General features: G+C 46.6%; 2 protein-coding genes across 2 annotated transcripts; both read left to right on the top strand.

The window, feature by feature from the left end:
• Positions 1–794: 794 nt before the first annotated feature.
• Positions 795–1,346, top strand: ENH_00036850 (hypothetical protein, conserved; the record flags this gene model as incomplete). The annotated part of the gene is made up of 1 exon (XM_013585094.1): positions 795–1,346. One exon carries the CDS (start codon positions 795–797, stop codon positions 1,344–1,346), a length of 552 nt encoding a protein of 183 aa, XP_013440548.1.
• Positions 1,347–3,092: 1,746 nt separating this feature from the next.
• ENH_00036840 (hypothetical protein) lies at positions 3,093–3,851 on the top strand (the record flags this gene model as incomplete). The annotated part of the gene is made up of 2 exons (XM_013585093.1): positions 3,093–3,207; positions 3,577–3,851. The coding sequence occupies 2 exons, from the start codon at positions 3,093–3,095 to the stop codon at positions 3,849–3,851; spliced, it is 390 nt and encodes a 129-aa protein (XP_013440547.1).
• Positions 3,852–14,265: the final 10,414 nt, after the last annotated feature.

Raw genomic sequence — 14,265 nt, 5'->3', positions numbered from 1 at the left:
GCATGTGCTAAAGGGCCATTCACGTAGTGTGACTAGCATTGCTCACTCAAAGGATTACAATTGTTTTATTAGCGCTGGTCTTGACCAGGTCAGGCATCCGAAAGCCTGCACTGTGTATTCGAGGCATTCCTTGTCCTAAGAATCTTCGCAAAACAGCCACAACATCGCAGACAGGTTGCTTACTACCGCATGTTAGCTAATGCTCTCTGTCTTTGCGCGGATATCAGGATGCATTGGTGTGGAGCCCATGCAATTTGAGAAAACCTATTTGTCACTTGAGAGGCCACCCGTACTCCCTCTGCGGGGTGGTCGTCGTTCCCGGTACCCCACAAGTTGTGACCGCAGATGTCTCAGGAACATTGCGTCTGTGGGATCTCCGCAATTTTCGTTCACTTCAGACATTTGGAGGGAGTACGTAATGGCAGCGCTCATTTGTTGACTATGCCCCTTGACATGGAGACAAATCGCAGACAGGCCAAAATGCTATGACAGCAAAAATGCATAGACAAACAGGCTGTCCCTCGATTTCAGCTAGCTTTAAAGCCTGATGATTGTCTGACACTGATACAGGGGCAACTTGTTACGGAGACCTGGCATCTATTTGCGCTCTGCCCCCATACACACAGTACGTAAATGGGCAGCCTCATTAGCCACAGTGGTATAGCATTCAAGCTGTTGGAGATACTCTCGGATGCCGCTGCACTATTCTGCATGGTTTCAGGATTGTGACGGGAGGATCGACACTTGATGTTTACACCTGTCAGCAGATGTCTGTCGCTGAGAAGCGCTGCACGATGCCGGAAGAATTGACAGCAGCAATTCATAATTCGCAAAGCAACAGCATTCTGACGATTAGCAAGACGAAGGTCCTCTCCTGGGATGCAGCTCAAGGCGAGGTTTCTAGGGTGGGTCTGCAGCAGGAGCTTGCGATAGGAAAAGGCAGACTTCTCACTAGAAAATTCGCGGAAGCACTTTTCGCATCTAACATTACGCTGACCATTCACCCAACGTACTATTCGAGTTGTACGCAACAGGTTCTTCACGATGCCGATGGTCCTGACGTGACGGCTGCAAGCCTGGATTCCAGAAAAAGGAAACTGTATCTCGGAGATAGTACTGGGGGAATTTCTTGCTTCAATGCTTCCACTGGAGCCGAACTCTCGAAAGCGCAGCCGCATTCTACCGAAATTACCCATATCTGCCCATGGCCAGGAACGAAGTGTTTCGTCTCTGCTTCCTCAGATGGCCTAGTGCTTGTTCAAGAAGAAGTTACAACAACGCAAGTCACTGAACTGGCAGGGTTATCTGCACATTTCAGAGCTCTTAGCGTTTTCTATCTTTCGTGATTTTAGTAACAGCTCTTTGCCGCACTAATTTTAAGGTCTGAAGGCGCACAGCGGAAAGCAAATCATCTGTCGGCAACAGGCAGCCAGCAACCTGACCATAAAATTTGGCTTCATGTTGTATCCTTCCGTTATCGTGAGGCGTGAATAATATCTTTAGGACTCAAGAGACGCAAGTCATTTTTCAAGCTAATGTTGGCAAAGAAGGACTCACGTGTATGACAATATGCGAGAGTTCCAAGCTGCTTGTTTGTGGAAGCAGCAAGTCTGTCCACCTATTCTGCCTGCGGCGATTACGCAAAGAAAGCACGTTGGAGAGTTTTTCGTAGGTCAACACTATGTAGAACTCACACAGCTTGCGTTTCGCCTATACCACCTACCATACCCGCTCCCTCCATATTAAGTGCTTGTAGGAAAATGCTTGCATTTGTCTATTCAAGGCTGTGCTCACCCTGATGGCGGTTCTGTGACCTCAAACGGAAGCCCTTAGTATGAAAATTCGAAATTCTAATGCATCCCATGCACCAAAACCACGTATGCCAGCTATTTCATCGTGCTGTGCCTGCTTCGTGTCCCAGTTCCTCTGTCCAAGCCATTGATGTCTCACCGACTGGGGAATTCCTCGTAGCAGGCGAAGAGTGTGAGTGTCTGCTTGCAAGCACCTAGTTGCGCACTCCCAGACCCACAACATTTTATCAAAATCTGTACCTGGCCGTGTAACACTTGCGACAGTACTTCATGGTTCTTCGAAAATCCTAATTCATGAAGAAAGGTGCCGTTCGTCAGAGCAGCCACCAAAGAAAACAATGAGCGCATTACCGCCCAGAAGTAAATTTGGGTAGCGTGTTGACTGTAGCTACATCATGCGCCAGAAAAGAAGATAGGAATGTTTCGTCGAAGAAGAGGTCCATGCTTTGTCCCTTCGCGTGCAGCTGGTATCATATCCATTTGGCACATGTCCGATTCTGACCAACGCCGGTCATGGAACTTCTTCTACTGCTGGGAAAATATTTCCCAGCTCGAAGCGTTAATGTGCGATGGCCTTACTGTTGAAGAGCTGCAACATCAACGACAGGAAGATCAGCAAAATGCAAGAGGCACTCAGGAAATGAGGTTTACGTACAAACGAAGATTATTCTTAACTCCAAATGATGTACAGAGCCTTGTTGTACCCGCAAGCACAAGGGCCGTCAAGGTGAACAAGTTTGCCACGAGCAGCTTACAGGTGTACAGCGCTGATGAGCGAGTGAGCTTTGGGCACTAACCAAGCAAGAGTCTTACCGGCATGCAGCATGAAGTGCGTTCCGGATGCTGAGCACTGCTGAGCCATATTCGTCTCCAGACTGAGTGCCTTCAGCAGCCGTCATGCTGACAATGCACAAGCAGGGGCATGCTGGTGTTGTCGCACTTCCTCATAGGGCACTATCAGGTTATGGGATCTTGGCAAAGTCCAAGAACGCCTGTCAGTGCATCCACTTCCCTGCCTTCCTAAACAGTGCAAGTCTATTGGCTTTACTACGAGAGCTGATGACAAAGCTAGTCCTCGTTCAACCAAAAGTCCTCTACTTGGCAGGTACGTTCCACATAGACTGAATTTCAGCACCTACCTTTCCCCAGAAGCCCACATCACGCTAGAACGAAGCAAGAAGATCTGCACTGGAAGGTATCTTAAGTCTAAGACGAGACATTGGGCACTTTTTCTTATCGGCATCATCAGCACTCCGTTCTTGCAGAGTAAGGCCAGGAGTCATGGCTGCACGCTCAAGAACGTTCCTTACTCAACCAGTATCTGAGCCTACCAGTCAAGGCAGTGGCGAGGCCAGTGTACATCAAGCCCCCCGCAAAAGAAGGGATGGAACACACGGTGAGTAATCTTTGTTTTCGCTTTCGATCTCACCAGCCCCGTACATCGACTTGTGGAGCCGCATGTTCCTCGCGCGTGAAATATCCTTTTACACACTCTAACAAGGGCATGGTGCAAAAAGTAGTGCAAGCGCGTCAATGTGTGCGCGTGTTTTTACCAGAGCTACGGTCTAGTAGAAGATTCCTCGGTATGCTGCAATTGTACCAGCTAAGGACAGTAGCGGTACTTCAAAAGGCTCTATTCCCTGTATATTTTGAAGTCTTTCTCCCTCGACGGTTGCTGCATTTGCTGTTATTCTTCTTATCAGCTACAGAACTGAGACGGTGACTGAAATTTCTGTTGTGCTAGCAATTTGTCTGCACGATGCAGAAGCCACCCTACTGCATGAAAGCTCAGCGCACAGGGACGCAGTGCTCTCCCTCGACCTCTGCGAAGCTGCAACATCATCTGACGCTGTTCATCCAGAAGATGCTTCTCTGTCTAAAGCGAATGGCTATGTTCGATGGATTCTTTCCGTCGGGACTGACAGAGTTGTTAAGGCGTGGTCTGTGGACCTTCAGCGCCTTGGGCAGCTCACATCTGTCCGTTTCATCAACTCAGAACGGCACGCTTTGGCAATACACACCTCCTTCCTGATTAAATGAGATGCAAATGCGCCCAGAGTTGTACAACTTTTGCATGGACCTGTAATTCATATGCTGCTGCAGGAGGTGCCGCGTGTGTGGACACCACTAGGGAATAGGTGGTCGGAACGAAGGAGAAGTGTGCTGCGAGCCGCGGGACTGAATCTAGCGGTTCTTCGTCAACGGCTTAGATGCAACATTATACAGAGACAAGACAACCATTCGAACCAATCTGAAGCTGTAGACGAGAATGTGATGCTGCCATCATCGCCTGACACAGGTAGCACTGCCAAGTATCAAAAACAAACAAGACAAACAGTGTGCTGCATCTACTCCAGGCAACCTACAGCACCGCCAATCCATTATGTAGCCACGAAGAGCAGTCCAATTCTGGTTGCTTGCAGCGATGAAATCCAAACGCATAGGGGCGCCTACCACAGCGGCCCAGTTGGCAGCCTTCCACTTGAAGACATGGCCTAAAAGGTTAATTTCGGTAGATCAGTGGCCGTGCTCTTGCAGCAAAATTACAACTCGGCAAATAATTGGCAGTACCTAGATTTCAGAGTCGAAAGACGCTCTTGAACAGCGAAGCACAGACAGCTAGTGATATTAATTTGGTGCATTTTCTGCGAATCCAGGAAAAACCCCCTGAGAGCTGGCGAAATTAATGCTGCAATTAAATTTGAGCAGGTGTGTTTCATGGAAAGTAGCAAGCAGCAGCAAATGAATGTAACTGAAATTGAGCCTTTACTCGGTAAGTATGCTAGTAAAAGATTTTTCGAACCAGCTGAACCGATGCGCCTTGTAATTGATGCATTCCTTTGAATGCAGATGCTTGACGAGCTTCTAGGGAATTGAAATTATCGGGATTGACGCTACGACAACCCGCCAGATTGAAGAAAGAAGGAAAAGAAGCATGCTCAAAAGGTGTCACCAAGGAAAAATATTAGAATGCGCATTCTGTCTCCTCATCGCATTGCCGAGTTTCGCGTTCCCAACTGGCAAGCTGCTTTATAAGTCTATGGAGCACGTGTACATGGAGAAAGTAGTCTAGGCTGGCGACGATGATATCGTTTCTCTCGTTTGGAAAGTAAAATCGAATATCTGGGTAAATGTAGGGCTACCACTGAATGAGATGAATGTTCCACCCATTATCCCTGTTAAATATGTGCGGTCATTCATTGTGGTGTGCGACGGGTGCTCTTACGTTCCATTACCAATGTCGTAAACTTGACACGCAAACGTAGCAAGCTAAAATGCTCCCTCCTGTTCTAGAAAAGCTTCACTGCTTCCAGGGTTTTATGAGGCGTCACCTCGAAAGCCCAATTGTTGTGCTTGCTCACCATCGACGGGGACAGAACTGGCGAGCATTAGGCTTAGTATGCCGCCGTCTTTTTCCTTCAACCCGCAGCGCGAGGACTTTGCTTTGCTTGACCATTCATTCAACTACGCTGCCAAGGCTGATTCCTTGGCAAATCTTTTTTGCAGCTCACGCAGCAAAGCAATTGATGCGTCTCAAATCTTCCGCGAGCAAAATCAAGCTTCGCTGAAGCATGCCAGTCTGGTAGAGCATTATTTTATCCTTGCTTTCGATATTTCTTGCTCTAATGTTGTTTTTGAAGTGGCGCCTTGAAATCATGCTGCATTGTGAGCGTTTTCTCTGTATCTAGGCATTGAGGATTTCTCAAAGTTTCTACTAGTTATGCAGTGCTGTAAATAATATAGATTCTCTGGAGGCACTTAATCGCAAGGCGAATGTTCTTCTGTAGGAGACGCGCGCGACGAACCAGTGAGTCTACACGGAGGTGTCCTTGGAAAATACTAGTATACTTAGGAACCGTGGACAAATTTTTTGCATGTTTGTAACTGAATCGCTAATCACTTGAACGAGAGCGCTACAGCTTTGTATGGTTGTTTGAGAGCTTCACTGGCTAACTGTGAGAAAATTTTTGCACAATTCTACTCAGACTTTAGGCCTTTCGACTGAAGTTGGCAAATATTATCCTTCTCCAGTTGCTTATCTCAGAAATATGTTCGTCAGCATAGAGTTCAGCAAATGCCGCATAGACGACTCCAAGCACAGATGATTCCGCGAAGGCTGATGAGAATTGTCTCCCTTTTGCAGTTTGCATTCACTGTCCCCCGCTGTCTACAAGTAAACAATGTCGGGTACAGCACGCAAAACTAAGTTCCGTGTACTCCAGATCTGGCACGGTTACTCAGGCTGGCAGTTAGTACGCCTGGTGTACTCACAGTTGAGCTCCATAGTCTAGCACTTTGCAGGCATGTAACTAAGGAAGCGTACAGCATTCAGGTCTTAATACCGCCCAAAGGCTATGAGCACCGGATTACTGCCAGAGGCAACTGAAAAAATGCATCATGTTGTGAAGGAAATCGAAAATTGTGTGTCAATCCGCACATTTAGCACACAAGGAGCAGCGGCGCTCTGGGTACACTGCAACCATTAGGCGTTGCAGACCATTTAAAGAAGGGAAACACTTGAAACGTATAAGAGCCGCATTCAGGAGATGCCTCCACTTAGGCGGATGAGTGCTGAACCGTTGGTCTTTGGGCCAATGAACCTGTGCTGTGGGAGGCGTTCGAAGGAAAACAAGAATTGCAAATTCAACTAAAATTTCTTGAAGTACGGGCAAGTTCGCTTCTAATCACGCTGTAGCTCAGATTTTATGAGGCCGGCGACTTCTGTTTCGTCTGCGTACCAGCGTGTTTTCATACCGGCGTCGAACCCAGACTGTAAAGGAACTCTCTATGCAGCATCTTCTGGCATGCTGCCATTTAAATCTGGGGCTATGCATGTCATGGGCTCGGCTCATGGCATCTGAGAGTGTCAAATGCACATGAAATTACTGTATCTGCCCCAGAAGATGTGCCGTTCAAGAATTCGGGCGCCGAGTTTGTCAGCGGCCCAGATTCCTTGTAAAATGCTTAGTAAAGTGAAACGACTGGATGCCAAACAAAGTCTGGTAGCGTTTTTGAGCTTGGCGGCAAGTATGACACCCTGGTAACTTAGTCACAATGGAGGCAAGTGTCTTCAGTATTTAAATTCCAAAACAACAAATCTTTGATCCGGAAGATGCGACTTGTGGCCCGCAGCACGGTGAATATCTCCGGTAATTAGGCCTATGAAAGCGTGTGGTGGGGAATGTAGCACATCACATGCCTAGCGACTGCTGAGTAGACAACACCTGACGACGCTACCAGAGACGTAACATTTATTCATAGCATCAAAGTGCTCCACTGACGGTGCGTCAAACTAAGGAGGAAGCCAGTGCTACTAGCGAGTCAGATATGACGCACAACAGTTGCATCGCGCTATACTTTGGCGCTTGTCCCGGAATTACCGCAACGGAGAGGCCTGCCTGTAGAAATTCTGCTTCCAACCTCAGGGCATGGGTTTCCGCTACATGGTGCTATAGACTAGAGGTTCATAAAGCAGAAGCAGGTGATATGAACAAAGTTTGCTTGGCTGCGCGCTCCCGCCGCAGTCCAGCTTGCTCTGCTATCTGCTACATCTGTGCTATTTACAGTTAGCTTTTAGGAGGGACGAGCTGAAAATAATTCCACTCACAGTGGCTTTGCTTCGTCTTAATCGAACTCTCAAATACTGCACGTCTCTTTGTGTCATCAGCAATGGAGAATAATGTTAGGTCACCAAAGGCGGAGCTCGGGTGATCGAAGCTGCAAGGATAAGGCGTTTCCGCGCATAATTATTGTAACGCTAATATGACTTTCTTCCACAAAGTGTGCTTGTAGAATCGAGTTGCCCCGGAGGAGAACGTTGTGAGAAATCGCCCACGGACATCTCAGCGTCCACTGGCTTCATATACAGTATAACGTTGTTTTCTGGAGGGCTGCTGAATGCTGAGCAAGGAACAGCCTGCTTAGCATTTCCTGGAATTGTTTGTTCCCGATAATAACATGGTGCAGCTTAGCATTCTGGCAGATGTGGCTCGCATGCTGAATATCTTGATGAGCGTGAATCGCCTTTCTCAGGCAGACAATGCGGGGAGCCGGTTTTTCAACTGTTATTGGACAGTGGCCTTGATTCAGCTCGTTTCTGTAACAAAACACAGCGGCTATGCGGTGCCACTAGAAGCACCTAGTAACATCCCTTTTGCAGCATGGCACTGCTTTAGCATCGGCGTGTCCATCCTTCAGTGGAAGACAACAATGAACTGACGTTTGCGTCTCCCGCAATGCCTTGTGGCTAGCCTGTGGGGCCCTTTCACAACGCAGGAAGTTAGGACTGTACTGTAGATGCCTCAGTAGAGGTGACTATTGAGTCATTGATACCTGCAAAGTCCCACGGAGTGGAAGTAAGCAGTGGAGCAATACTCGTCTTAAAAGTAAGGCAAGTACAACGCGCAATTCGGGAGATGACGTCCAGCAGCTAGGGCAGCAGATACGAAAAGGCTGAGCATAACACACAAACGCCACACAGTGACCGGCTGGAGGTCAGTGTTTGTTGGACTCGCATCGACGTTAAGGCGACTCCGCCCGCATATTAGATTCTACGATTGTGCCTAAACGGTTGCACTAAGCAGCAAGTGTGTCGTGTGTTGCGGTCAGTTCTGAAGCGGCGCTTTTACGATTGTGATTTAGCTCCTGGCGTTACTACCATGCTACTGCCTGGCACTACAGAGGGCACAGTTCAGACGAGAAAACTCTTTCATAGCCTACACAGAGCGTGATGCCGACTGCGATGCTTCGGCATCGTGGGGTTCCGCTGCTTCAGCAGGGCACACGGTTACACTGGGGTTCAAATCTATTCACAGAAAAGAGACTTTAGCAGATCGATTCAGTTGCGCCTCGGAAAACAGCAACGGACCGTTAATACAGCCAGGCTTGTGAGAGGATGCACTTCCATGTGTCCGTAACCCCTTGTGTTGGGCGCCTGCCCGCTTTTGTCGTATTAAGTAATTTGCATTATATATTTAAATAACTTGAACGAGTTTTTTTGCAGCTCTAATACCTGCGTCAAAGGGAATTCCTGGTGCTCTGCTGAAGGAGGCCGAATAGACGACTTTGACGCATTGCACTGTTGTGACTTGTGGCGTCCTCGGCGCTTGTCATGGGGAATGGCGGCATCTAAAGGCCGTTCACTCCACAGCTTCAGTGATATTCATGCGCTCCGAAACGTTTACGACTCCTTCCTGCCATTCTTATGGGCTAACACCCCGTAAGCGATATCATTTCTTGTCACTTTGACTGTCATCGAGGCGCCAGCAAGAACAATTATTACGTCTTTAGCTTGCTTCTGCTGCTGCATTCTTAGGAATCCCCTGAGTCTGTTTCCTTTTTTGCCTGGCGTGCAAGCAAACATAAGTTCTGGACTATCTAGAAAGCTGCGTAGAGGAGTACCACCAGCTACAGCAGGAGTAGTAGAGCACTTCACTTGCAAGAAAGCAATAGCACTGGGGTCCGAGTGCTGCCCTTAGTTCTCCGTACCGTTCCAATCAATCTGTTTATTAGTCTTGCTCTTAAATGTGTCACTCCGCTGGCACGCCGGACCACTCACTGGCCGTTTCCGCGTAGGCGGAAGTTCTTTAGGGAATGACAGCTTTATGCACGAGCACCTTACCCAGGTCATCGAGGCGGTCAGTCTGCGGACAGAAGGTGATCCGTGAATCTACGCGGTAATATCATGAATATACGTCTTAGGATTACGTGAAAAAAATGGGCAGTGCCAGTCTAAGGGATATTTGTCAATAGCGCGATTTTCCCCATGATTTTGCGTGGAAGGCAACTGGGAAGCGACGCAGGAACAGGTTGTCATAGCTCTTCTTCCAGCCGAAGAAATTCATCCTAGTTCAAATTCCATGAATACATTCGTTCTAGACGTAGTATGGGTTTCCTTCTTTCTACTGATTTTTGGACTGAATGGGTCATAGCTCCTGGTAATTGCTCTTTCTCTGCGCTAACGCTGGGTTTTCCGCTGTATGAGCGATTATTTAATTCGTTTTCAGCGTGACGGTCCTTTATAGCATGGCACTGTTACTGCTTCAGAACGGTTTCCGCAGACAATTCTGCTGAATTGCGGAGACAAGTAGAACGCGGGGTCTTGGTTGACGGCTATCGCATTTGAAGTGCTCAATGCCCGTTGACAATCAGGTTTTGTCATTAATTTGCATAGTGTCGACTCGTTGAAGAGACTCCGTCAACGAGAAATCTACCGCTCTGTCATCAGGTCATTCTTTATTTCAAAATGTTGCCGGTTCCGTGCTGTAAACATCTTCATGCCGCGTTATTTGACTGAATATTTACTTTGTGCGTGAGCTCTTCCGTGCCAGAGCATCTTGTCTACTCTTGCGGTGATAGGCATAGAAAGTTCCCATTCTGCCTGTTGTTGTAGCGGCTTGCGGACCGCTCTTCCATGGTCTTCTTAACATGTATGTATCATTGTCGCAGCATGTTTTGTGGTTTAAAGCCATGAACATCTATGCCGTCGCCACGTTGGAGACATATGAATAATTCCAGAATCTCTCCAAAACCGAACCCGGCTTCACAAGGATGTACTGGCCGGCAATATTTGAGCAGTTTCCATTGGCATCTATATATGCAGTTCAATGCCCTATCCCTTGGACAGTGCGTCTTGTGAGAACGTAAGTGTCAACGGCCAGTTTTGTCCCGGCACGAGTAGGGACGCAAAAACCAGGTAGTCTCAAGACTCTCAAATTTGCTAATATGTTCTATTCTAGGGGCTCCCATGGCAATTCATTGGCTGTTATTATGTGACTTTTTCTGTGAGATTGTGTAAGCAGCTGAGTGTTCTTGACGCGCTATTGTCCTAGCTGCGCATGAAAGCGGGATCTCACACAGCGGTGCCTGTTCAGCGAAACAGTTGAAGGCTTCACTGTGTCTAAAGAAACGCTGTTACTTGGAAAGACGCTTATGCGACGAAACGGGTCTGAGGTTGCTTTGCGGCAGTTAGCAGGAGGAATTATTCTGCTTTACATAAAGACTATATCCTGCACGCGCTCCTTGTTTCCAGAACCATGAAAGGGGAGTGAACAAAGAGCGCATCTACACAGCATGTTGGGTCGTTGACGTCATGATATTCAGCGATGCGAAATCGGATTGCTTTTAATCAAGTACTTGCCAGGTAGGTTTAGCGCACACATATTCTTCTGCACTCACACATATGTCGCTTTCCGCGACACCTACCGAAACACATTTCTAGGCTATGGTTTGCGGACTGCTGTCTTTTATGCAGCCGCGCTATGATCCAAATTGCTCATGAGATACAAAATGCTAGAGATTGATTGAGTAACTTGAGGCCAAGGAAGGCTTGCAAACGGACTCATATGGAAGGAACAAACCCGTTACCAGGTGTCACATGAGCTCTTCCTCGTTGTTGTAATCTCGCTTTCAAGCGTCTATCTGTGTCTATTGAGCAATATAAACTGTGAAATGTATGGTGCGTCATTGTTGGCGATGTACGATGCTGGAGTCCACAGTCCAAAGCAGACCGGGGAAAAAATTCATATTCTACCCATGAGGTGAAGTATATTGGTGGAGATCAGCGCGGCTTCTATGGTAATTATGTGAGATCATCTGGACAGCAGCTGCACAAAAGTCAGATATTTTCATATCGCTCGCGCTTTGTCGTGACGTGATACATTAGTCAGGGAACGAAACCTCCTGCCTAAACCATGTCAACGTCCTTCCGGAAGGTCGGCTTAACGTTAAACATGTTAAGGTGTGTCGTAGCAGTTAGCCTAATGCTTACCAGGTCAGCTAAGGCTGTATGACTATACAGTCATAAAGCACTCAATTATGAAGTAAATCAAACAATGTGTGTTGAATCCAACTACAGTAGTAGCATTACAAGACAGTTTTCTCCTGTCCACCACATTTGTCGTGGACATTCACGTTTCAAGCTGGCGACCAGACCTCGTGAGTACGCTCGAAGTGATACAAAACTGTGAAGCACTGATAATTCTGTACCAGGTCTTTCATGCAGGACTGCTGTAAAAGCAAATGCTTCTGCATAACGGAGGAAAGGCTACAAAGTAGAAGGCAGCAATGAAAAGGGAAAACATGATAAGAAATGCCGACAACCGCTCTTAAAAAAGCATTTAACTAGATGCTCTGGGAGTAGTCTAGCCTCAGTGTTTCACAGGCATGTAAAGCAAAATTTCAGGTTTCTTGGAGTATCGCATACTAAGTACTTGTCTAGAGTCGTCTTCTTCACTTTTGAGTTCATTGTACCATCTGACGAATCGTAACGCTGTCATGACTATTCATCATTTATTACCAATATGACAACAGCAAGTAAATATGCGTATTGTGCGGTGCACAATAAATGTTTGATCGCAGAATTATGCACGGGCCGGAGCTCCTGGACAAGTGTAATGCAATGATATTTTTTGGTGAATTACATGCTGTAAAAGTGAGGTAACTGAAACATCGCTACGTCATGCATATCGCGCACTGAGGCACTTGATGAAGAAATCGTTTAGCATTTTCCCAGTGAAAGTGTGTATATATCGTTGGTTGTTACCTTCTATTATGTATTCAAATAAATCTTAACACCGCCGCCGTTTGTGGGTTATTTGCTGAACCATGCAGGGCACAGAAACTGGAGCACTTTATTGTGTTCCTTGAGCTTACTAGTAAGTAGATGAGGAAACACTGAGAGCTAGAATACTCACCAATTGCCTCTTGAAAAAACGCCGAAATACCAAAGAGCAAAACGCTCCTTGCTAGGTTTGCATTTCCAAAAATCGCATGCGTACACAAAAATATTGCTACGCATAGTTGAACTGCTTTAGATTGTTGTTGATGCCGGATAAAAATGCATTTCGCTCTGACCGTAAGAAATACGACGTATGGAAAAGAGCACACTGATAGCCCACAAGCATTCGTGTATTTCGCAGTCAGCGCATGTCAGCTTCCATATACGGTGAGCAACATACATCGCCATACTTCTTCCGCCTGGGGATGACTTCGGATGTATGCAGCAATTGATCCAAGTGTGTCAGTGATGCTATTCAGTGACTTTTTGAATGCTAATATTCCAGTCGTTTGTTGAAACCCAGCGTGAATATAATTGGCCTCCACAGGCTAATGCAGTTAGACCATTCTGTTTCGCCTGAAAACTGAACTAAAGCATTTAATCTCTCAGCATGAATAACAGCGCGGAAATAATCAACGAACGCTCATCATTGCTCGTGTCGATTAAAAACAAAAGGTATACTTGCTTCATCCTGATCAGGAGACCTCAAAGTCTTTGATGCGCTCCACCTGTTGTGACATCCTGCAAGGAGACAAACATCCATTCAGAAAATGATATATTCTCCTACGATTACATTTTCTAGACGCTTGTTTGTTACGAAAAGTGCACACTAGCGTGCGGAACGGATTATTCATAGACATCCAGTGTTTCCGTGACTACCGTAAAAAATCTCAGGTTTATAGCTATGCTGGAACGCTGGGAAACTAGCGTCTGCTGCACCAGCGCCGTTTTGTCACCTTTCTGACGCCGATCTACAGCACCGTTCTCTGAGATCCGCAGCAGCCAGGATGTGTACTCTACGCGACTCTTCATATTGTAGTTTTAGCTTTTCCTGCAGTAGCATTCCTCTAAAGTTCACTCCAATCTGCAAGACATGTTTTTGAGCTCCGCATTCTTGTGGATTTCATGCCCGCGTGGCTCTTCATATGGCAGTTCGTGCTGATCAGTTACTGCGAATTACATGCAGCGGAACTAAGAAAATCTGATGCGTTTTGACCAGTGTATCATATCATGTTGGTACTTCAGTCCTAGACATCTTTTCTAGTATGAGGGCAACGCAGTTTGTCAACTCGATAGATATTTAGCGTTTTGCTGCTTTCTATTTGTAGTCGCATTTTCCTACATGGCTTTTTCATCCAGTGTACCGCAGGAAGCATCACAACCGAAATTACAATTTTCTTATTGCATAGATGCCGCCCTCCTTTGGAGTTTCAGCAGCTAAACGTGCATCTCTGGAAGCTGGAAAGGCTATTGATTGCCTGACGCGTTCGGCAGATTACGGGAATGACCAGTCCTTTTCTGTGATGTCACCCTTATAAGATTACATTGCCACCTTCCCTGGCATGACAAACACTCAATGGCAATCGCACCAGGAGCAACACGTCTTCGCAATGTTATGTGCTCAAGTAGTGCTTCTAGCTCTGATGTTCTGGCAGCCTGACTAAAACAGTTATCTGACCTTCTTGGTTGCGCCTATGAGACATTCAAGAAGCAGCCTCGCCTAGTGTTTTGAGCAGAAGCAATTTTTGAAATATACTAAAATAAAAATATTAAATTCTTTGTCTACACGCAATAGTTTTTTCATGCAGGGCAGTCAGATATAGTCCCCTTTTTGTAGGTTTCACAATCCCTAAAGTATGAGAGATAGAGCTGTATTGCAAGCAAACGATCCTTCGC

The sequence above is a fragment of the Eimeria necatrix genome, genomic scaffold, assembly GCF_000499385.1.
Source record: "Eimeria necatrix Houghton genomic scaffold, Enh_scaff26, whole genome shotgun sequence".
Classification (NCBI taxonomy): Eukaryota; Apicomplexa; class Conoidasida; order Eucoccidiorida; family Eimeriidae; genus Eimeria; species Eimeria necatrix.
The sequence above is the reverse complement of the archived record's forward strand: the minus strand, read 5'-3'. Positions and strand labels throughout refer to the sequence as shown.